The 25,989-nt window shown below is 37.9% G+C and overlaps 1 protein-coding gene across 1 annotated transcript in view; it reads right to left on the reverse strand.

Moving 5' to 3' along the window:
- LOC104047568 (potassium voltage-gated channel subfamily H member 7) overlaps positions 1-25,989 on the reverse strand; it is a 157,683-nt gene that overhangs the window by 17,475 nt on the left and 114,219 nt on the right. Inside the window, exons 4-6 of the mRNA XM_064453239.1 lie at positions 23,220-23,756; positions 20,519-20,617; positions 15,119-15,333 (exon numbers count right to left, since the gene is read on the reverse strand). Of these exons, the coding sequence (XP_064309309.1) occupies positions 15,119-15,333; positions 20,519-20,617; positions 23,220-23,756 (851 nt within the window). The remainder of the gene's footprint in view (positions 1-15,118; positions 15,334-20,518; positions 20,618-23,219; positions 23,757-25,989) is intronic.

Below are 25,989 nucleotides of genomic sequence, written 5' to 3' on the forward strand. Positions count from 1 at the left end.
ATGCTTTAAAATTATGTAGTATGAGAATCTGTATAGAATGATGATACTTAACTTTCTCTGTCAGACAGTTTGAAGTATACCCATGAGGTCTTCCAACACAGTGTTTTAATGGTGTCCATATTTTTTAAGTTGAAGAAAATCTGCTGCTGTGTGAAAATATGACTTGTCCTTGCCTGTCCTGTATATTTCCCGTTTGGGACTTCAGATACAAGAGGATATAATCCTTTCTTATTTCAACAATGGGCGCAATATTTCTTTGTTTGCAGGGTTGGAAATAGCACAATAGGTTTTTTGGTTTTTTTTTTTTTTACTATTCCAACATATTCTCCAAGTGTAATTTTAGGTAGGCATTGAAACAGCACTTTTGTTATTAATGGATGAACCTGAAAAACTCAAAGCTTATATGAGTGTATTTGAATCATTTTTGTTCCAGAAGTCAATCAGCCACTAAATAAAGCTTTTCTGAGTTAGTTGAAGACAGACTTTGTGGCATTCTGAACCTAACTGAAATGCAGAAACATATTCTGGAGGAACTGCAATTTGGTATGTTATGTGAAAGAAAAAAAAGAAAAAAAAAAAGGGTAAGTTTTAAGTGGTATGTGGAATCTATTTGATCTAGTGTTAAGTAATTTTTGTAATAAATGTCCAAAAAATTTCAGTGAGGTTGAATGTAAATGCTGTTTGGTGGTGTTTAAGAAAAATTCTAACTGAGACCTAGACAAAACCTCTTAATATATTGCCATAAAAATGGCTAATTTGATATTGGAATATCCACAAGGAATAGAGACTGACATTGATTTAAAAAGGTGTTGTGTACCTATGAGTGTAACACTTCTGTTGTGACTGTTCAAGTGATGTTGGTGGAATTTTTCTATCTCTGCCTTAGGTAGTTTAGTTACAGTCCCATCTTTGAGGTTTTTGATATGGATCCCCTGGTATGGGTGAATATTTTGCTGCCTCCATGCCTGCTTTCTGGTGCTCTGATTCCTCTTTAGTGTCCTGCACTGTAATGTGTACAATTTGTGCACCTGAAGCTGCAAGCCTCTTCAGATAGGAAGACTGTCATCTCAAGCCTACCTCAAAATACCTGTTTCAAATTGCTTGTTTCCTCCAAGAGAGGCCAGAAATGCTGTTTTCCAGCCTTTGCTGGGAAGGCATGTGGGAAACAACACAGAGAAAGTAACATGCTGCTAACAGGGGTGTATGTGGCTCTTTGCTGTCCCTGTTGGCTGAAGTTTTAAGAGTTCTGTAGCTTCAGTATTAATAACACTGTGACAGCAAGTTGCATTTGAGCTGGAAATAGAAGGTCTTCTGGAAGACACTTTTAAAAATGACACACATATATGAATTAGAGTGTATAACTGTAAAAGGAGGTAGATATATAAGGATCAGCCTGAACAGCAGAAAAGCTTTTACTTGATGTTTCTCCTCTGTGTATCATAAATTTATATTTTAGTATTTTTGGAATTAAAAATGATCCCCCTGTATATCTTTCTCCTCTGCTTTCCATATTTTCTATTTAGGGCTTTTATTAAAATACATTCCGTGATACTAATGAATGTGGTGTTTAGATAAGCAATAATAATATTTTACATCATGTCATCTAAAACATATGTTGAAACAGAGAACAAATTTAAGATCTGATCCCATGGCTGAAACTCACACCCACACAGTATATGTATCCATCAGTGACATGACTCATCTACATACAGTGATCAGGTTGATGCCTTGAAATTATAGCAGCTGTACTGAAAAATTACAGGACTCAGACTAGTGCTTGCACTATATAAATGTAATGATATCTATGAACACTGAAATCTCCAGAAATGTAATATTACGTCAGAGAACTCAACCCGTACCACAATACAAAGCAAAAAGGCAGGCCTTATTATCGAGTAATTTGACCTTCCACATGAAAAGAAGTATAAAACTATTACTGATCTTTAAAATTTATGAAGTTTCCTCAAGAAATATTGTCCAATTAGACTTCATTTGATAGGGTAGCCTCCTTCATTGGTGATGACGAAAACTTTCAAATCTGACTCAGATCTGAGAGCACTGGGACTTCCTGGGAGTGCTGAGTGCCTTACAAAACTGAGGCCATGAAGTGCCACATTCTCATAAGGCTATCAAATAATTAGGTAAATCTATTCAGCTAAAGCTATTTAAATATGCAGTAACCCAAAATCTTCAAACTGTCAAGGAAAGTTATGTATGTCATGAGATTAAAGCAGTAGAACAGCCTTCTCCTTATGTTTGTTCAGCAAAATTGTGCAGGTTTCATGGAAATAATATTTCTGTGGATGTTACTGTCAAACAAAATTGCTTTGCCAAACTTGAATACATGTAATAATTTAGAAAACTCACTATCTCTAACCTATCATTTATGTTCTCATAAAGGTAGCTATTAAAAGAGAGGAAGTATTCTTATAGTTCATTTTCCATCCATTATTTTCCATAAAAAAATTAAGAAATGGCTTATAGATCTTAAACCTCAGGAGCCTCTTCCTGCCATTCAGTATGTAATTACTTTCATATTAGTGGGTAATGCATCATCAGAGCAACACTTAGAAGCATACGGATTTACTGAGTGTGCTTTACTGAACATTAAATCTTAAATTAGTGATATGCAGATTATCAAAGAAGGAGATATTAACAACTGACTATTTTTAGCAAATGTTAATGCCAGAATGTGTATTAAAAGTTGTATAACCCTCTTCTTTAAAATTCACTACGAGGTGTTATTTCAGAAGACAGAAAATGCGATCCTTCAAAATGCTAAAGAGTTTGCAAGTTATTCATTGCTCTCCTGGCAACACTAAGCCATTTATATGTAAGCATTTATATGTCTAACAACAAAACATCAAGGGTCACATTTGTAATAACGGCTTAAATTATTGCTGTGGTTTTTAGTCACCTAAAAGATATTTTCTATCATTTGTCCATGGCATGACAACAAAACAAAGTAGATTTTGTGCTTGTAGATGTTATCTCATCTTCCTCACAATAATAATGAAAAATTTGTCTTCCACTATTATCCATTTAGAGTGGTTTGCTAGCTGCCAAACATTTTGATGCAGCTAAAGAAGAGCATAAAAGCTGTAAGAATATCTGAAGTGCATGGAGTGAAAATGAAGCAGCTACAGCCATAGTTTGGCACTATGATTACAGTACTTACTGATGTAACTGTCTGGAGTAAAGGAGAAAGGAAGAAAAGACCGTTATGCATACATTAATATTTAAGTTTAACCTTCAGTTTTATGGTAAATATTTTTTCCATAATCAGCAAAATAAGCAAACTTTAGTTTCTAGAAAATTTACGCTTTGTAATTAGACCCCTTAGTGTTTAAAAAGGTGTGAACAGTAATTGAAACTGCTCTGGTAGCTTGGGAAAAGCTTCATTTAGAAATGTCCCTCTTCCCTTGGGTTCTCCAGGTTTTACGCCTAATGAGCATATGCCAATCTGGTTCACTTGAAGGAGCCATTTAGTCTTAGCATTCTTCCCAGGTTCCTCTCTTCACACCACTTGTAGGAAAGTTTAGTGCATTACCCAACCTTCTGCCAAGTTTGGTCAGTAACACTGCAACCAAAAAGCCATTTGGCAAGGGGAGATGGAACAGATTGTATACACATGTATGCACAATGCGATGACACAAATCACATTTCACTAGCAAAACCACGATCCAGATTTCTAGAGCTATCCATTCAGTTCATACTGGTTAGGCAGAGAAAAAGGGTTGAGTTGTGACCATGGAGAACTGAACAGACAAACCTGCCTTTCCTCAGTCAGTAGCTGCATCTTACCTTAGACATTTTTCTGTTTTTCCATCATAAAAACATTTTTGTTTTGGGGAATTATGGCAAGACATGGTAGGACCTTTATGATGATTCTTCACTAGCTACTCTGGTGTTCTAACAAAAATGTTGAGACAGCACAGCATCAGTGAGCCAAAAATAACTCCTTGAGAAGCTGGACCTCGCCTGTGTTATGCTAAATGAAGCTCATGTTCAGGAGGGAACAGGACCTTTTATTTATGTATCTAACCAGGGAGATATGGAAATCTTTTTGGTACTATGGCTGATCACATGTATGATTGCAGGCATCAAAAGCTCAATCCAGTGGAAAAAAAGCCTAGAATAGAAGCCTGACTGTAAGCTTTAATGTTCTTAGTATTCTTTGTTTTCTAGATATATTGACTAATTTATCACACTGTGCAAACTGCAGAATAGGTCATTCACTGTTGCAGTTTCCTTAGCTTACTTGATATTGTAAGTGTAAAGAAGAGAGAAAATAGACAGCATAATATATCTGGAAATCACTATCTCACACAAAACTTATTTTTCAAGCTCTGTTTTAAAACTTGGAAGGACGCTGCAGTCGGTGTGCTATCCTAATAAAATTCATCAAAATAAATTAGCTGGCCTCTTACAAGTTCTACAGGATGACCATGAGCTGCAGGTGCTGATTTCTTGCTCATTTCCAAATGCAGCAAATAACATAATGAGAGACTAAGCTGCAGCAAAAGGTGCTACTCTCCTTTAGTTATAGTCTTGTTTTGTTAACACACATACAAACTCAGTGAAACTAAACTTCTCTGAACAGAACAGATTGGTACAGATGTGAGACGATACTGTACAGCAGTTCTTCTGTTTCAAAAGACATAGGTTCCTTTATAATTAATAGAATTCATTTATAAAGTGGAACATTTTCAAAGAAGATGGATTCTTAGATTAGAAAAAAATGCAAAGCTGTGAAATGAAGAACTTTTCCCATTTAATAAATGTTTCTCATTTATTAGAGTAGTATTCTGAACAGGTTGTCTGGAGCTGAACATACCTTCTCATGCCAGTTTCCAAGATATTAAATGAAAAGCAGTTACTGCAATTTTCATATCAAAAAGATGCTGTCTTAATGCAAAATCGGCAATTCTTCGAATAAAAAAGTTATGCTTGAAAATACACCTAAAGTACCTTAAGGACAATTCCACCATGTGCTACAATGAAAGACCTATTCAACTGTCAATGCTTTTGAAAAGCATTATCTCTGAACTATGCTGGGTATGAATTTCTCTATTGATCCTGTTACCAGCTACAAGCCGAAAGCATTATCCAGGTTCTAACACATGGCAGATAATAGATGAGAAGAATGACCATCTCATTTGGCTTATTAATATTGAGGGTATTCAGAATTCATCAAACAACATACTGTGCTGACTGGGCTTAATGGTCTTTGGTTTTTCTTACTGTTTCTAACCCTGTGAAAAAAATCACAAACCCTAACCAGAAAATATTTTCCTCAGCTCCCAATACATCAAAACCAACCAATCCATATGCTTCTCTCCTACCCCCTGCCCAAGTCAAAAGCATAATAGCCTTGCTGCTGTTTCTCCTTTATATGCTTAAAACCACCCAGTTTCTAATCAGTAGTAGAAGATAAGTGTTTTATAATTATCAGCAGTTATATCATCACTTTACTAGCTGCAACTTGCAGAAACATTCTGCTCTCACATTTAGTTTATTCATCAATTTCTCTCATTAGCAATGTGTAGGAACTTAACTATTTCCTTGAAAAAGGTAATCTTTCAAACTACCCACCCATTTTTCACTTTGTGTATTAGCTAGTATTATGCTAAAAGGGAAACTTGTTACTTGCATAAATTAATATTAAATTATTAGCTGAACATACCTGCATTTTTTGTCTGATGAAAATGACTCTTAGTCATAGAATCATAGAATGTCCTGAGTTGGTAGGGACTGACAAGGATCATCAAGTCCAACTCCTGTCCCTGCACAGGACAACCCCAAATTTACACCATATCTCTGAGGATGTTGTCCAAGTGCTTCTTGATTAGTGTTAGGCTTGGTGCCATGACTACCTCCACGGGGATCCTGTTCCAGTGCTCCACCACCCTCTGGGTGAAGAACCTTTTCCTAATATCCAAGCTAAACCTCCCCTGGCACATCTTCCTGCCATTCCCTTGGGTTCTATCAGGGGTGAATAAGTAATTTCAAGTAAAACCCTAAGAGGTGTGAATATCTAATTTCATGTCAATGCTAAAGATTGTCCTGCCACGTTATGGTATTTTGTGGCTAGATCCAACATTGGTACTACAGTGCATATATTTGTGGTGTCTGAACAGAGTTCAGAATTCAGATCATTTGAGGGTAAGGGCACTCAGGTGGGAGGGAAGGAGTCTTGAGTCTGAGTCCTTGGTGTCCAGGGTTATTTCTGTGGATTTTTTTAATAGATGGCTATTTATGTAGAATAAGTAACAGGCAAAATACTCTGGGACTACAACCCAGGACTGCCTGTTTCTAAGGGAGTACTCTAAATGTTATCTACACCAGCAATGTTCCTTGTAAAAGACCAACTCTTTCTGGCCCATGCGATCCACAGCTTTCTGCCCTCTTCTCTCCCTCCTTCTGCACACCAGCTGCTATTGTTGTCTATTGCTTGCTGATTTTCTCCAGAAAAATATAGTTTATGCTGACTTAAACATAGAAACTTTTCCTGAGTTAACATGGTAACCACCCAACTCTGGTCTAACTTTGAATTTAGGCTGTTTTGAGTAGGAGGTTGGGCTAGATGGCCTCTAGAGGTCTCTTCCACACTACATTTTTGTGTGGTTCTAAGGTTACATAAGAGAAACTGTGACTCCTTTCATGTCTGTTTTAAGGCAGCTCTAACTGCATGCGTGAAGGGCATTATTTCAGGCTGTGCATGCCAAGTGGATCAGAGGACTCTGACAGTACTCTGGATCTCAGTGGGGCTTGACAGGGGCTAAGCAGGGGCTTGACTTCTTACTGTTCATGGTGGGTCAGTTCTGGTGGGTGTCAAAATTGTTGGTTTTAACTGAGCAGCCTACCAAGCTTAGAAACTGCTAAGGCCAATTGATTATGAAGTGGAAGTTTGGGGGTTTAGAGCTCTAGTCTAGAGAAATGAGGTTTGCCTAAGTGCTGCCTACACCTTGGTTTTAATCAGTTTTACTTTACTTGTAGGGCATTAGTTGTTACACCCTCAACATATTAATCAAATTAATTATTTTCAGAACAAACTACAGTGCAGTCTGAAAGCCTGTGTCTGCCTACTTCCCCCACATATTAGCATCAAAAGAAGAATGTTGCTTTGGAAATTGATCTAGTATTAAAAAACCCCATATGCTCCATTCCTTGTTAGTATCACAGAACAGATCACCGAGTATTTGGTTCAAGGAAGTAACAACAAAAAGATCACACAAAACATTAATTACTTGAAATTGTGATTCATAGAAGGTACTGGGTACTTTTTTCCAACTCAGCAAAATCAGGCAATCCCTTTCTCAGAAAAGTAGATCCTGGGGGAAGGACATGGGCTAATTAAGGATACATCCAGGTTACGTGCTTCAAAGCAGCTGGGCTTTCTGACTGCTCCATTTCTACCATATGTTGTGAAATCTTCTCAAAACACTGCAGCAGATCAGATGCCTTAGCCTATTCAGCTGTCGCAAAGAGAAGAGGTTCTGCTGGAAACAATCACCACCAAGGAATATTTTATCTTTCACAATTGCAGTGAATCTGTAACTATATTGGCCATCTTACTACTTGATGCAATAGCAAGTAATTCCAATGAAAAAGCTATGTTCTCTTCTGAAATTGATCAAAACAGTGGGCTTTATTTTCTGTTTCCATGCACTTTGTATAGCTACTTGCTCTGGTGCAAAAGAGCCTACCCTCCAGTTTTGGTGATATCTTTGCACAGGTATAAATGACTACCCTGAGATGGGGTATTTTTATTAGTTTTGCCATCACCGTGATGTTCTCTCCTTTTCTTCTTTTCACACACAGGTGTGTCACACCTTCTAAATGATAATGAAATTACACACGTTTAACTATATCTATTATTACATCTATAGGAATTACAAAGCCTAATATATAATGACAACAAAAGATTAAATTTTATTGCATGAGGGTGCTAAGTATGATTGTAAACAAAGGAAATAATTCCTATGTAAGCTATGTCAATTGGTCTATTGAGAACAAGCTATTGGTCATTGAGAACAGGACTAGCAAATAATGGAAAAAAGAAGATTCTTACTTCAGCAGAAACCAATATTTTAAACTTTCTATACTGTAACTATGGAATGCTGGCTCTACTTATGCCCCATTTTCATTATTATATGTCTGCCTTGCTGTTAATTGGAAGACATAGAAAAATTGTTTCCTCTTAATTCACAATTTTCTGCTTTATTTCAGCTTGCATTCCAAAATGAGCAGCCTTGAAATGTTGTTTGTGTGTAAGCTATTGCATGATGTTGTAAACGGAGCTGTGTTACAGCTGAATCAGATTGCTGAAAACATATAGCTCAATAATTTGGTTTATTTTTAGGTCTTATATTGCCCCTCTCTGTTCTAGATGCTGCTAGTCTTCTTTTAGCCTGAAAATCTGAAGGTCAGTTTGAAGTCATGATCATATAATAGTTCTTTTTATATCAACAGCCGAGACTGGCCTTGGGGGATATTGTTACTTATTTCTTAATCTTTTGGGGCTGACAGAATAGATCCTGGCCAAATTACAAAAACATGCAGTGAAACTACAAGGTCTATCACTTCATACATGACTCCCCTTTCACTAAGAGCTCCACTTTCAGAAGAGCTGTGGGTGTTCAGCATGTCTGCAAATCAGATTACAATCTTGCAATCAACCATGTAGTCCATCAAGAGATAGATTTACAATTTTTATTGATAATTTATGTAGTTTAACTTTTATTTTATATAATTCTATTTATGTTTCATCATTTTTCTGCTCAAAACCAGAAGAGTAGTGTATCAGAGACGGAAAAGCAGGTGAATACCTGTTGAGAACTACAAGGGCATTGCCAGGGTATGCAGAGATGCAGTTAGAAAAGTAAAAGCTCAGCTCAAATTGAAATTGGCCAGATATGTCAAAAACTACAAGAAAGGGTTCTTCAGGTTCATAAACAAGGTGCAGAAACACAAGGAAAATATTGGCCTGCTGTTAAACAGGAGAGATGGATTAGTCACCAACATTGCTTAAAAGGCAGAGGTTCTCAACACTTTCTTCACCTCTCTCTTTATGAGCACTATTGGGCCCCAGGCTTTGGGAACAAAAATCCAGGTTAATGCAAACACAGACCCACCGTCAGTGAAGGAAGAGTTGCCATGTAAACCATTTCAGGAGCTTGAGCACTACAAATCAGTGGGCCCTGACAATATCCACTCACAGCTGTTAAGATGGCTGGTTGATGTCACTGTGAGACCACTCTCCATAAACTTTGAGAAGTTGTGGAGATTGGGGGACATCCCAGAAGACTGGAAGAAGGCTAACGTCACCCCCATCTATAAGAAGGGCTTAAAGGAGGATCCAGGAAATTGTAGGCCCATCAGTCTTACTTCAGTCTCCGGGAAAGTTACGGAACAAATCCTCCTGGGTGTTATCACAAGTAAATGAAGCATGTAATTGGGAAAAGTCAGCATGGATTCACCAAGGGCAAATTATGCTCAACAAGCCTTATTGCCTTCTATGACAAAGTAACCTGATCGGTTGATGTAGGGTGAGTGGTGGACATTGTGTACCTGGATTTCTCCAGGGCTTTTGATATGGTTTCCCACAGCCTCCTCCTAGAGAAACTGTTGTGTTACAGTCTAGTGAAGTGGTCTTCGCTAACTGGCTAACAAGTGGCACCCAGAGGGTGGTGTGGTAAATAGCTCCTTTTCAAAATGGCAACCTGTCACAAGAGGGGTCCTCCAGGGATCAATATTGCGCCCAACACTATTTAATATCTTCATAAGTGATCTGGATGATGGGATTAAGTGTACCATGATGAAGTTTGCCAATGATACCAAACTGAGTGGGGAAATGGACGCTTTGGAAGGGAGAGCCACCCTGCAGGAAGACCTGGATAGGCTAGGAGAGGAAGAACCTTATGAAGTTCAACAAAGATGAATGTAAGGTCTTGCACCTGGGAAACATAATCCAGGAGTGCAGCACAGACTGGGATCTACCCAGCTGGAGAGCAGCTCTATGGAAAGGGACCTGAGGGTCCTGGTAGACAACAAGCTCAATATGAGCAAACAGTGTGCTGCTGCGGCAAAGAAACCCAACAGGATGCCAGGTTGCATCAACAAGGGCATCAGCAACAGAGATAAAGGATTCATTATCCCACTCCACTCAGTGCTTGTCAGGCCACACCTGGAATATGGTGTTCAGTTTTTGTCCCTGATATACAAAACAGATGTGAACAGGCTGGAGAGGGTCCAGAGAAGGGCCACAAAGATGATCAAAGGACTGGGAAGCCAGCCATATGAGGATAGGCTGAGAGAACTGCGTTTGTTGAGCTTTGAGAAAAGAAGGCTTAAGGGAGACCTTATCACTGTGTTCCAGTATTTAAAAGGTGGCTACAGAGAAGATGGAGACTCCCTTTTAACAAGGAATCACATGGAAAAGATGAGGGGTAGTGAGTACAAGTTACTCCTGGGGAGATTCTGACTGGACACAAGAGGAAAATTTGTCATAATGAGAACAATGAGCCATTGGAATAATCTTCCCAGGGAAGTGGCGGACTCCCCAACATTGGACACTTTTAGGATTTGGCTGGATGGGGTGCTGGGCCATCTTCTCTAGACTGTGCTTTTGCCAAAAGAGGTGGGACCAGATGATCCTTGAGGTCTCTTCCAACCTGGTATTCTATGATTCTATGATTTTATGATTTGATCAGCCGTATAACCAGTTTGGGTATACGTATTTCCTACGGGTGGCTGGATGATGAAACTGTTTTGAAAAGTATTATTTTCAAAAAGTTTGAAGATCATAGAGTTTTACCTTCCTGTAACTCAGTTATTGAGACAAATCATAAACAACAGATATATACTGGGACTTTCAACAACATGCTATATCTCAGCAGACTGATGAATTTTAAGGGGATCAGTAATCTCTGAACATTAATGATCAGGGGCTACAAAATAGTTTTTCTTAACACCATAAAGAGATCCATAGTTTATAAGTTTATTAACTGGGCCAGCCGTTGTTTGCTGTCAGTGGGTATTCAGGAATTCTCTCCTTTCTTTGAAAATAAGCATAGGTACTGACTATTCTAATCATGCAGCTCTGAGTCTGTTCACAACAAAGTTCACAGCTTGGGAGTCATACATCAATGGGAACAGGATGTGTAAGAAGATTTAAAATAAATCAGCATTTAAACAAAGGATAAAATCACTTACTGTTGCACCTCTGCACGCTGTAATTTTAAGGCCAGAAGTCCTCTTTATGAATTAATCACAAATGTTAAGGGACAGATGTCAAATTTTTGCCCCACTGCTTTCTTTAATAAAGTCTACTTTTTGTGCCTCTGGGAAGACTTGTCTTTTTCTAACAATCAGTGTCAGGTCTCCAACTGAACCTGTCAGTGCCAAAGAGTGCAGAAATTGGACTGTCCCTCTGAACAGACTGTCAAAAAAAATTAATAATGAAAAAAAGTAAGTTGGTAAGTTGAGACTCTCCTAGAACAAAGTCTAGATTAGCACCTCTGGAAATTATAATATGAAACATCAAAAAAAACCCCAAAACCCAAACCCAAAACAAAACCCTTTTCATAAGGTGAAATGGAGATGTAGATTTAATTTTAGTGACAAATATCTATACTGGGATATGACAATGCCAGTTTTCCAATAAGGACTTTCTGGCAGCTACTGCTGGGCTATTCCTCTCAGTAAAAGTCAATCTTATGCAGAAACAGGCCTCCAGATGATGTTATGCTAGTCTGCATCATACAAGGGATTTTGGTCAGTGAAGACCCAGGTGAAAGGCCAAGAGATCAGGGTGTCTACTTATTCGGGACCATCACTTGTGCAACACTTCACTGCAAGTATATCTTAAGGCAATATTTATCTCTATGTAATGTCCTGAACACTCCTGTTAAGTAGTAAGACAATATTTTTAGGGTCTTCACAGCAGAATTTATTACCTAGCTGTTTTTGAAGATATTAATTTGTATTACTTAAAAGGTAAGAATCTGAGGATTATATTTATTTATTTACTTATTAAATTCTGAAGTGAAAAGTTGTTTTTCACACCTGCATTTCAAAGTTCATATTTTTCACCCAAAGTACCAACCCTGTCCCACAACATCTGTTCCTTCTGAAATTATTTTCTAAACCTTTTTCTCCCATCTGCTCCTAATTTATTCCACTAAAATCTCACTGCTAAAGCATCTCAATCCTCTTTAAATGTTTTCTGAAAGTGTATCGCTTCCTATAAACACAATGATCATGACTCTATTCATTATTCTTCCTCTACCTTGTGAGGGTAACAAAGTGCCATCCCCTCCTTTTTCACTGTCTTCACTACCTGAATTACTTCTCCAGCTTGTGGATATGATAGAAGTCATACAGCTGTTATTTCTGGAAAGAAGAACCTCTTGTATCCTGTGATGCTGATACTGAGTTTGATAATATTGATGCATGAGAGAGAATCCAGAGTGCAGTGATCCAACTGTGAGGGTCAGTGATACCTTAGTGTGGTGCATATCAGTGGAAATGTCAGGTTATAGCAGCAGAACCAAATCTCTCAGCAAAGCTGAGGAAAGGAAAGGGAGAGAGATACACAATGAGGAGTAAAAAGAGAGATGAACAAATGTTTGAATAGTGCAATATGTGACTGGAAGTGGCCTTCCAAGTCCTGCAATCCCAGAAAAGCACATCATGCTATCTATGCCTTTAATACATTTCTCAGGCTCTGTCTAAAGACATTTGGAATTCCTGCCCTAACATCTTTATTGGAAGACTATTTCAGAATGTCACTACTCTGATTAAGGGTGACCTTTTAACTTACCATGGCCATTTTATACTCATTTGCTCTTTTAATGATATTGTCCCACAGATTAAAGAGGTCATATTGCCCTCTGTACATTTTTGGTGCTGTTTCACACATTTGCGTATCAGAGGACTGTGCCAGCATCAGCATACCCTAATTATCTCATCTGACATTTCTGCCGTATTCTTTTCTCAACACTGTGCTCAAACCTTCCAAAACCACTTTTCCACAATTCTGCAGATACAAAATGGATATATGGGCCTATGACAAGTTTTGCAAAGAGATTTACATTTTAAAGACACAGGCAGACATGCAGTGGAACATCCGAAGTGCTGATTCTTATAAAACATTGAAATCACTCGGGATTAGAAACATAAACTGGACTAAAAGTAGCCACTTGCATCTTCTAAATGTCCATTTCTAATCTAATTCATGAATAACTGGCTAACTAATCTTTGGCTATTGTATTCAGTAGAACTACATTTATTTATAGGTCCTAGGAGTTTTTCCTTGTACCAAATCCTAGAGTTTAGGATGCAACAGCAACTAAAAACATTGATAACTGAATATAATAAGAGAGGAAGGAACAGCTGTGGGAATTCTTTCCAATTATGATGAATGGTATATTATCAAAGTTTGCTACACAAATTGTATTCTGCACATTGGTTGAGATAGTTCTAGAAAAGGACATAAACCAATGTAAAATTAAATTGGAAGTCTTTTATGAACTATAAAGATTTTACAGAACTTTTCAAATTTAATTTTGAATTTAGCTAGTATCAGTGTTGCTGGAAGGTTTAGCTGATCCAAGCCATTTTTATCAGACCTCTTCATAATATATAAGTTGCTTGGAGAATAAACAGATTATTATTTTTTTAATTTATTTTTTTTCCCCATACCAGTGTCATTAGTATGTAGAAACTTGTCACCCTGGCACTAATTAGTTTGGCACAGCCAGAATTTTGAAACAAACAGTGATGCTTGACTTATGCTTACATAACTTAGAAAAATTAGTCTTTTTAATGTAACTTGAATTTTTGCCATATTATCTGTGAAAAGATTTCTATGTATAAGTACTATGAATAATTTAAAACATATCAAAATGGATCCAGAAGAGATTAAATCTTTCACAACTGACCAGGGAAGAAGTACAATGGTTGCAGATTCAAGTTAGCTATCAAAGACAAAATATATGAAAGATAAAAATCCAATTACTTTTTAGGCACTAACTGATCTCAAGATAGAACTGATAGAACTTTTATCTCTATTTCTCTAGGAGGGTGTACAATACATTTCTTTTTATATCCATCAAAGGGCATAGGAGATTGGAAAATAACTGGCATAGTACCAATGTACAGAAGCTGCAGTCTGGTCTATGGAAGGCAGGTCAGGAGTAAGTGAAAAGCTACTCTTGGCAAGATCTTCCTTATAGAATCTCTATCTGCATGTTAATACAAAACACTTGTCACCTCTTTCAGTGTGTCAGTGGATGGGTTTAAAGGGCTGACCCTCTGCTTACTAAGACTATAAAAGTTATTTGGGATACTGTCTTGTTTTAATATTTTTTTTCAGTATGCTGCACATTGGTAGCCTGTCCTTGTCAATCTCCATGTGACACTACAACGCAAATGTAATATTGATACTGAATTTAGCTGAAAAGTTCTGTTGCCTTCAGAGGGCACTGTATCTGCCTTAGAGTGAAGAAATATGCTATCTTGAATTGTTTTCAGTTTTGTTTCAATTGTATGCCTCATTTCCAAGTATGACAGAATATATCATACATCTAGTCCAAAGGTATTTGCTTTTCATTTTGACAGCCTTTTTGATATATGCATATGAAAAAGATACCCACAGGAAAGAGCATTATGAAAACCCAAAGAACTGGAATAGAATTTACAAGATGTAACTATGGCACCTCTACCAGTGGCACAATCACCTACCATTTGTTATCACATTGTGCCTTGCACTGATCAATTCATAAAGCTCAGAAAAAGAAAAAAGAATGAAAGTACCATTGATGACTGACAGGAATCACTGAAATTAGTGGATCTATTTGGGGCACCTGGTGCATACTACAGCTTTTTTCCACTGAAGAATAGAAACCAGAAATATTTTGTTTGTTAGCAGTTATTATCTAATGTTGTAAACTACCTCATGTGCAACTGAATTGGAGGTAAAGTAAGTAACATCTCAAACCCTTCAAGTTGTCTTAGAGATGTCCAAATCATTCATGAAAAGAGTAACAATCTATTGAATAAACTGACAGCTCCACAAATGGAAAAGGGACTAAAATAATGGCTATTACCTTACCTGGGTAACCTTCTCTGTTACGTTGTGCGTTCGGTCTTTCACCTTAGGTGCAATAATTGCTTTCTCTGAAGAAGGAGGAGATGAAGATTTTTTTTCACTTTTGATATCTGAAAAGTTCAGTGTGAGTTGAGGAATTTTGTTGATTGTACTGTATTTGTTGAGATTTGAATCCGATGTGGATCCCAACAGACTTGACTTGATATGATTAAAAGGCCCTGAAAAATCAGAACACATATTTAGTACTTGACAAATGCAGAGAAATAAGTTATCATTAATATTTAAGTGGGATATGTTAAAAGTGTAGTTAAAAACTATTTTTCACTACACTACTTGTTAATAGCAAAATTTATCTACATTTCAAAAATAAATATTGCTAATGAGAATCAAGTTTAGTATTGGATGTAAAAATGAAATTTCCTTTACATATAGCCCCCAATATTTTTTATAAAGCCAATGGATTGCAGAGTATATAATGCATCCATATAATGCTCCATTACAGCTCTGGCTGAATATAAAGACTATATTCTCATTTGTTTATAAAAGCAGAAATAGGACACATGATTATATAAGAGTGTCTGGACTGAGTAAACCCTCTATTATCACGTATGTACTGTTGCTCATGCTTACGTGATAGTTCACAAATGCCTTTTGGTAAACTGTAAAATTGAGTAGACCCCTGCTCTACCCCTGTTAACTCAAGTAACTCGATCCTTAATCAATGGTAATATTAACCTAAGATTTTCCTAAAAGCCTTTGATCTTGAAGTATCACAAAATGTTTCTTCAATTGTCATTACCAACAGAATTTTCCAAACAATAGGGATATCCATATGTAGAATATTAATGGAGTATTTAATATACACTTAAATATCTTATACTAATTTAGTGCATCATGACAGATAAAAAATATCGAGTTTGTGTACTTCATAGGGTACATATCCATTATAATTATTCTTTTCAATAGTGGACAGAGTTCTTTTTACAACAAGAAAGCAATATAACTGTCCAGTACATTTATTTTGTACTGCCATCATGAAGTTGGTCCAGAAGCAAAAATTATTCATATTAAGGAAAATCTGTGTTTCAGAATAATACTGCAAAAAAGAATTATAAAGATTTTTAGACAGTGAGAGCTAGGTGCAGTTATGCATTTAAGAAAAAAATTGAGGTCTTGCAGTCATTAACAATGTATCTGAAGTGTGGGATCGAAAGGTATTTCTCAGATCCACATGAGAACCTTACTACAACCTAATTCTATTATGGGCAATAATCTGATGTTTTTTCTTCTACTCTTTTTTTTTGAGTTTTCTTGTCATCTTGGGAGGGAAACAATAACTGGTGCTATGATTCAGGAACAGCCCATGGGACAGGATTAGGCCTATGAGGTAAATTGCAGAGTCAACAGCGGAACAGCTGGATGGTATTTGCAATGTGTGAATGAGTGAAATTCAAAGTAACCAGCTGCCTGGAGATAGCTGTGGGGAAGTGCTTCAGGCAACGATGAATTCTACTTTTTTTTTAAAAAAAAAATTCTTTAAATGAGGTCTGGTCTACTGTCACACCTGGCTTAGCTTGCTTGCTGAAGAACCAGACTTTTAAAATGCTTTCTTAGCTTAAAAGGATTTATATACATGCTTTCTATCTCCAGAATTCATGCTAATTTTATGTTAATCTGAGCTGAAGATAGAAATCCTCTACTACTCCATTTCAAATTATGCCACTGTGCAGAAAAAAATTCAAGATGACAAGGGAGGGCATGATGCTCTAGACTAACAGTTCATGTGCTCCCCTGGGAGATATCGGTTTGGTGGTTCTGCTCTCAAGACTTTCTATATTTTGTCCAATGATCATCTGATGTAAGATAAACAAAATTTTCTTGCTGAGTGCTCTAACCACTAAGCTACAAAATCAGTCTGTTTTTTCCTTAGACCATTGAACCTAGGATATTCTTTGTGGAACAACTTCACCTGGAAAAAGGAAGAAAGCACTTCTTTCTCCCATAAGGGCTGCTAAAAAGCCTGGTACTGAGGACACTAACAAGGACTTAGAATATTGTGTTTGAACACCTTTTGGTCCAGGTAGGACCTAAATTTATCTTCCACATCATCTATGTGAGTCTGTTAAAAAGTGGTCTTCAGAATAAATCAGGGCTCACAATCTCCTCACAAATCAGTGAAGTGGCTAATCTAGCTGGCGTGTGCTATATATGTATGGTCAGACTGCAGTTTTTCAGCTCTACCTCCCTACATAGTTGTAACAGTTCATAGTTTTTGAATATTGAGTAGGCTTAGGCATGAATGGGGTATCAAGTTGGGGCCATTTGACAGATGAACAAGATCCTTGATACCTAAAGAACTCAAAGGTAAGAGGTCACTAAGGGAGTTTAGGCAATTCCTTGATTAGATAGTAGATAAGATTTTTTTTCTTTGTAGTAACTTTATAGATGCTTAAATTGCATTGAAGTTTTGCTTTCTGGGGTTTAAATCTTTTATTGATTCTGTTCCAAAGGGAATTACTCTCTCCTTCGCTACCTAAGATGCCCTAGTGCATGATATTAGACTTAAGTTAACTGCACATGAGAATAAAATCTTTTTTTTTTATCCACCTTCTTTTGCTTTAGAAAGTGGTGAAAGGTATATATGTACTTCACTGATAATGGTAATTAACTGAAAGGCACGAACAGCTTAAGTGAGCTGATACTTGACAGCTAATGGACCTTTGCTCTGCTTTCATACCAGGAAGCAGAAAAAGAGGGCCATAACAAATTGCAGTCACAATTGACACTAATTGGCACCCTGACTGACAGTTTCAGCAGAGTGGCCAAGAACTGAATAAGCAGGGAGAATGTCATGCTTCTGTCTACCCTACAAAGGAGATTCTTTAAGGTTAAGTTTGAGCTTTCCATTTTTATGGTAGGATTCCGTTGCCCTTGCTTCACAATGCGCTGAGAAATGATTTCACTCTCCTGAGCTGTCATCTTTCACCAGCAGTAAATGCACTTATAAAGGTTGTTTTACAGTACAGAGACTACACTTTTTTTCCCCCCAAGATTTTGCCAGCATACACATGAAGCAAATGCAATGATTTCATAGTCCATGAGTGGCTTTACAGAACCTAGGTCATGCACTGCATGCAGTTTAGAGAGAAGACTTTACCAGGTACACACACTTTTTGCATCATGCATGAAGTCACAAACCATTTTTCAGACATAGCTACAAATATTGCAACTAAACTGAACATTTTAGTAATTGTTTTCTAGAAATTGAGGAAATCACTTAAGAATTATGTTCAAATTGCTCCTAAAAGATGTAGCTCAGTGCTGGTGAATAGAAACAATTTTGGAACTGCACTAAATATTATTTAGACATGAAATTGGCAATGAAGTTCATGCATGCACATTTTAATACTACAGGAAGCTTGAAACCATACCCCCTGCCATCCAGGAACGTGAAACTAGTTTTAAGGAGACAAAAGAGGAATAAGTGAAGATACTTCCACAAGGCTCCTGATTACCAGTTACTTTAGTTTTGAGATAGTTAACTGAAAACTAAGCAGCTTGTAAAAATAAATTGTTTGCTAGTGGCCCCACCCAATTGTACATGCTTTCACAGGTAAAACTCCTGGTAGCTTCAACAGAAGTTTTGCCTGCTTAAGGACAACAGCACTGAGTTAAATAACTTGCTCTGTCTCCCTCCCTTTCTTTTTTGAATTAACAGATAATTAAGTTAAATGACAGGTTAACGATGCCTTCACTTTTTCCAGGGATTGGTAGTTAGTGCTTTGAGACAATAGTTAAGGGAAAAACTAAATGTTTGACAAATATAATTTAAGTAATGCACCTGGCCCTAGAGAGGTCAGCATGAGAACGTTGCATTTGAACATTTCATACAGCAGGCAAAGAAACATGCCAAAAAGTGTGGCTGTTTGAAACACTGGAAGGTACAGTCTAGATGTATACTTTACCTTTGACATTGCGACCATTGTCTGGTTTTCAGCATAATAAAAGTGAAGAAAAAGAGAAAAAAGACAACTAAAATCTACATCAGAAAAAGCAGAAAATATTGCTTCAAAGTATGTATGTGGTTTGAATTAAAGTATTTTTGCACTTCCTTGATTATATTATGTAGACTTTTAGTCAAGATGAAGTCACTTTGCCAACTGAGAGAACATCTGCAACACTGTTTGGCATAGACCAGCGGGTAGTAGGATGGGCTTGAGCTAACTTGCCTTAACAGCAACATGACAAAATTGTTTCTCCACAAGTCCAGTGCTGGGTTGGAGGTCAAAAGTGCTAACCCATGAAGTGGTAATTAGTCACATGTAATTAAGTGAGGCTGAGGCACCCACAGCTGTGGGTGGTGGCGCAGGCTGGCTGGCTGTGTGGGGCTGCACAGGAGGCCCTGCACAGACCACCAGGCCTCACGCCTGCCCAGGACTCACAGAAGGAAAAGTTTTTACCATGGCAGCAGGCTGAGCAGCACCTTTCTGAGTAAATACTAGAGAAACACTGAGGAGAAAGATGTGCCTTAAACCTTTCTTCAGCTCTTAGGTGCCCTTCCGCAATGTAACAAGTTGGAAAGCTCTCTGGGCTCACAGGCATACCCAGCCCTCAATCCTCTCATGAGATCAAACCTCTTTAGGGAGAATATTATTATTGTTGTTGTTCTTGATACTATTAATTATTATTTTAAAGAAGCCACGCAGGTGGATAGGTAGATGCCACCCCTATTTGTGGGTGTACAACAAAACCTGCTGGCTGCCCTCCCTTCGCACTGTGCCTCTGCCTGGCTGCAGCAGCACCAGCAGGGGTGAGGGTGGGTGAGGGCTCCAGGGGCTGGCAAGGAACGAGGGGCCAGGCACAAGGATGCTGCCCTGCCCCTCTGTGCTGCCAACTACCGTGACCAGCTTAGCAGCTTGCAAAGTGCATCAGGATCAAGCTGATATTCACCTGTGGTTGTCCCACAATGACAGGCCGATTCTGAGGGCTGAGGTGGCTGTGCCCTCGTCTGCCCCAGCAGTAGCCCTGTCCCTGCAGAGCACTTGCATTAGCCCTGCTCTGGAGAAAGGCTGTGCCCTTCTCCTGTGAGGGGAATCAGAGGTGACCTTGAGCCTTGTCTGTGGCATCACATCACACCTGCTGCCTTTCTGGCTTTTCCTCAGCTTCCTGAGAACTGGGGAGCACGGGACATCAGGCTGGGCCCTCTGCACCACGGGTGTGGGAGAGTATTTAGTTCCTCTCAGCCTGACACCTCTCTGTGCCAGACGCCTGTAGCAGCAATGCAGATTTGGTAGGCTGAATTAGGCTCAAAAGCCTGCTGTTTTATCAGAAGACTGCAGGGATGTTACTGAGGTCACTTTCTGAAGAGAATAAAATTCCCAAAGAGTCCCTGTGAACATGTACCCGCCTGCAAGATCTGGATTGCTGGTGTTTCAGGTGGGAAGGGCTTGGCTGGAGTTTGGGCAGAGGGTGGAAGATGCAGTTCCTGCCCTGCTGCTTTTGCTGTCAAATAGACAAATTTAGAATGGAATTCAATTGAGTATGCTCAAATGAATTTTAAATCCTGAATTGTCATTTTTACTGTAATACCTTTCAGCATATAATGGCCACAGCTTTTAGAGTGATAGGCAACTAGGCTACATAAATTAACACATGAAATAATTTGTATTCTCGATTGCCTTATCTTAAAAATAAAACCCCAGAAATTGACCGTGGACTGTGGGTGAATTACTGTAGTTAGTATTGAACTAAATAACACTATTCTCTTCTGTCAGAATTCTATTATGCTGCTTCAGTTACTATTATTTGAACTGGAAAAGCTGGGAAAAAATTAAATCTGAATCCTGAATTGCATTTTCAGACAGAGTAGTGTTTTTCAGTGGATTCAGGGAAATTCAGAATTATTTGGATCAATAAACAAGATAAAAATGGAATGGGAAATATATTAAACCTTGTGGTTCCTTTGGTAATACATTTTGAAACATCAAAGGCCCCATATTTTAGCCTTTTGGGACCGTAGTTTACTTTTACTTATTGTATTTCACTTTTACTTAGGGCTTTACATTCTCCAGTATGCTATCTACAGCTTCTGCTCAGAATCTGTGAGTCCAGAGAAGATGATTTAGACTGGATTCTTGTTGCCTAACTTGCATGGATAATTTTATAGCAACAATAGGGTTTTATGGCTCACTGTTGATTAAAGCAAGCAGGACTTGCTGGCTAAATTTAAACATCTTTTCAGCATAAGGTGCCAAATTCTAATATGCTTGGAAGCAGATGGCATCAAGGATGGTTACTAATTCTAATGCAATTCTAACAGCCATCCTCTGTTCTGCTGTACTTTTTTAGAACACACATGTATGACCTAAACTTAGGGCCAGATTCTGTACTATGTTGTAGCTTATGCAAAGTGAAATCACAGTGACAGGGTTTTGTCTGTTTACACTGTAAATGATCACATCATATGAGAGGCCATAAGAATTCAGATGGATTATTGACTCCTTATAATGTTTATTTTCCTTAGTATTTAATATTTGAAAAATATTATTTAGTGAAATGGAGCTAGAAATTTTTGCTTCTCCACACAGCAAGTATTAAATTATGTGGCAATTTCTGCATGAGCTTTGTACCACCATAACGAAGAGACTTAATATTTGAACTGATTTTTACGCTTTGTCATCGTATAACTGTACGAAGAATGACCAAGTGGGAAGTACTTTAATGATAATAAGTTCTGAAAATAGCAATTGACAAAACAGATACCTTTAAATGTGTTTTATTTGAAAGGTTAGTTTAAATATCTGGGGAAGTTGAAACCAAAATGAAGCTTATGCAGTAGTCCAAAAAGACATGCCAAGGTTCAACCTTGGAGATTTTTGCCTCTACATCCTGATCTTGAAATTTTGGCTTGAATGTGAACATGAAATAGAGCAAAAAGGTATGGTATACGTTGGATTTAATAGAATTTTCAGGTTCACTTGAACTGAAATAAATCAGAGTCCAAAAGAAACAGAAATGAGAAAAGAAGCATTTACCTGTTGTATTAAATCCAGGAAGAGTAACTGGAAGGAACAATTAGTTCTGCTGTTCTACAAGTTAATCTGGGTAGCAGAAGAGCATTTGGACTTATATTTTAGCAGATGTACAGAAGCAAAGGCCCCTTGATGTGGACCTTACAAAGGGCAGGGTAGCTTAAAGGAATTTTACACTTGTGGTCAATGAATAGGAGAAAAACAGGCAATCATTGAAAATTAAAATTAATTTTCTTGCTAATTTATGAATCTGTGCACAGTCTTCCATGACACATGTTTCTGAAATCTTAAAATATTCCACATACATTCCTTGTCATCTGGCTTATGCAGAAAGTATGCAATTTTAGTCATTAGACCATGAGTAGCTGCAAAAGCATTGTATATGTGGCACTCTTCTGCAAAATTGAGTTTCAAAGGTGCCTCTCCATTCACAGGGCTTTCAAATACCTGCTTGCTAAGCTGTTTCCCAAGTTTCTCAAACTCCCTGTCTCCGACAAGAACTCATGGACCACACTCCATGACTTTGTGTAATCAGGAGAGGCAGTAGAAAAAGAAGGCAGAGAAAACATCTTTCTAAATTTTGCTGGTTGTGAGAGTACACTAACACAAAGAGAAAATCACACATGAGTTTTACACTAAGCATTTCATCATTTCACAAAGCATTTCAATGGAGTTGCTGAGGGTATTTTCTCCAATGTGGCAGAAAAAGCATGTCTCAGTGTTGGATCAGTGAATATACAATGTACACATTACAGATTTAAGAAAAAGAAACTGATCAGTCTCTGAAGTAGGATTTCATACAATTAAAGACAATCTAATATATGAGAGTACAGGACAGAACTGTATGTGCATTTTTGACTTGATCACCTGATTTTTTTTACCCCAAAATACCAATATTAGCTTTAGAAATGTTGGGCCCAATTTTGTTATATCCCTATACAGAAGGCAGATGGTATTCTAAGAGCAACCCCACGATTTCATTGGTCTGCTTAGACATGAAAAGTAGTATTTAGTGTAAATAAGCCTGGCACAGTTGGGCCCTTAATATTTTTGGTGTGCCTTTTAATGTATACAGCTGATTATATTTAGTTTTGCATACAAAGTGATGATAATTACTATGAAAAATTGCAATAATTCCTTTCTTAGTACAACAGAGAATACTGGTTGACTTTCTACCATACCTTCGCTTGCGTGACGGTCCCTAAAAATGTTCTTGGGATGGACGTTAAAGCCTTCTATGTCATGTACTGAAGATGCTCTTCGTATACTACAAATGCTTTCCTTTGATCTGGAGTGGGTTAGTGGATTGCTTGTCTGTATCATGTCAGGGTAAAGTCTATCCCATTGCTGTTTAGGTGATGAATGGTCAAGAGGTCCTGATATATTAACCAAAGGTGAACATTTACTTGGTTGAATCAGTGCTTTTGTATCATCCACTTCTGAAGGACTACAGCTTTCTTTCGTAGGTGATTTAAAGTGCTTCATAGCCACTGAATCATCGCTGTGCTTAGATGAATCGACTATCACTGCATCAGGGTCTTCCTGTGGTAAGGACTGCTTTCTGTATGTTAAAAGTCTCAATCCAGGTAACCGGAACCCAAAAAGTCTGCCTACAGTAAATACATGCAAAAGAAGAAAATGTTACATATTAGTTTTATGTCATGAAGATCTGCTTTTTTTCACACACAGAGTGCATAATAATAACTACTATAACTGACCTATTCGTAATAAATTACAAGGCTTAGCAATGGAATGTGCAAATATGGAAATATATAGCTGTGAGTTTGTTATAGTCTTGATGTTAAAGAATTTAGTACTTCAGTCAGACCACCTAAGTTATTGAGCTCAGAATAGGGATGACAGAATCACAGAACGGTAGGGGTTGGAAGGGACCTCTGGAGATCATCTCATCCAACCCCCCTGCTTGAGAAGGCACACCAAGAGCAGGGGTCACAGGACCATGTCCAGGCAGGTTTTGAATATTTCCAGCAATGGCGACTCCATAACCTCTCTGGGAAGCCTGTTCCACTGCTCTGTTACCCTGACAGTAAAGAAGGTTTTTCTCATATTCAGGTGGAACTTCATGTGTTCCAGTTTGTGCTCATTGCCCCTTGTCCTGTCATCAGGCACCACTGAAAAGAGTCTGACACACACCCTTCAGATATTTATAAGTATTGATGAGATCCCCCTCAGTCTTCTCCAGGCTGAACAAACCCAGGTTTCTCAGCCTTTCCTTATAGGGACTGGAGCATCTCCCTTGGTCATCCTTGTAGCTCTCCACTGGACTGTCTCCAGTAGTTCCCTGTTTTTCTGGAACTGGGGAGCCCAGAGCTGGGCACTGTACTCCAGGTGTGGCCTCACTAGGGTGGAGTAGGGGGGGAGGATAACTTCCCTTGACCTGCGGACCACACTCCTTTTAATGCACCCCAGGATACTTTTGGCCTTCCTGGCCACAAGGGCACATTGCTGGCTGGATAGTAGCATTGATTCTACAGTCTGTTTTAGAAGAGATAAGGTTATCTGTTCTGATGGTCCTTTCTAAATTAAAAACCTATACATCTATAAAAGACTGCTAGAACACTTCACGCAACTTTGTTTGGTAGCTGTTAGCCTGAGATAGGTGTTTGTGGATTCTATTATCAGTGGAAATCCATGTCCTTAAAAGTGTACTCCTATTTTATCGATTTAATGGCTACAAATTAAACAGGAAGATACCAGTGCTAATCCTTCAGGAAAGAAGAATAAGTTGTGTATCAATTTTTTCACAATCCTTTCCAATACTTACTTTTTAAGATTAAATGAAACACTTATTTTGAATGAATTTAAAATGAAAAGTAAAGGAACATGCAGGAGGAAAAAATAGCTACACAGCTCTGAAGCCTCAGTTGCACTTGTACAATGCAATTATCTTTTGTACATTTGCATGGGTGTGGTCATAGTTGGGCTCGGTCTATTGAATGGCAGGGAAGGCTATTCTGAGTGTGTGGAAAAGTAACAAATTGTAAGAAGTATCAGTAGATGAGAGGAAGTGTAAAATATTATGCGAATAAAGAAAATATTGGGGAAGAACCGTGAAATCTACAGGCTGTCACTCTAAAAAACCCAAACCCAGATAGCAAATATTTTATGGTATTGTCTAATACAACTCACAGATGAAGGCACAGAGACTTCTGATGTACAGAAAGTATAGTAAACAGTTTAGAAAAAGAAATGCTAAAAAAAATTAACAAAAGAAAATAACTGAAGTAACTTAAATGAGGAGATGTCATTACATAAATGGTCTGCCTTATCTAATAGCTTCTTGTCACTTATCACTTTGCTACATGAGTGTTTTCCACAGTGAATCAATAGCAAAATGATCTCTCAGAGCACGCCTTGAAATGACTTGTTATTCTCTCTTACTGGTATAAGAAATTCTAGCTGGGATAAGATTTCACATTTTTTTCAGTCAGTTTTAATCACCATTGTATGTAGCTAGTTAATGTTCATTAATATTTATCATTGCATACTGAAATGTTTTGAAATAGTCTTTCATTGATGCCTATGCACAACAGTAAGTGGAGAGCAATTGATAGCAGAGCTATCATTTAATGTTTTAAAATGAATGTCCTGTGTATTTAGTACTGAATTTATTTTGAATTCTAAATGAATGAAAGTGAGAGTGCCCTGCCCTTTTTAAAGGATAACCTGTGTAAGAGCTAAAGCTGCTATGCTAGACAATGCCAGAGGTCCATCTAGCACACTGTTAGACCTCTGATATTTTGCAGTAGTGGACACATGGAGAAGGAGTTTAAGAACCACTACATTGTGTTATTTGTCCCAGTAAATTTACTCAGTTTCTGG

This window comes from Phalacrocorax carbo, chromosome 5 (genome assembly GCF_963921805.1).
Source record: "Phalacrocorax carbo chromosome 5, bPhaCar2.1, whole genome shotgun sequence".
NCBI classification, from domain to species: domain Eukaryota; kingdom Metazoa; phylum Chordata; class Aves; order Suliformes; family Phalacrocoracidae; genus Phalacrocorax; species Phalacrocorax carbo.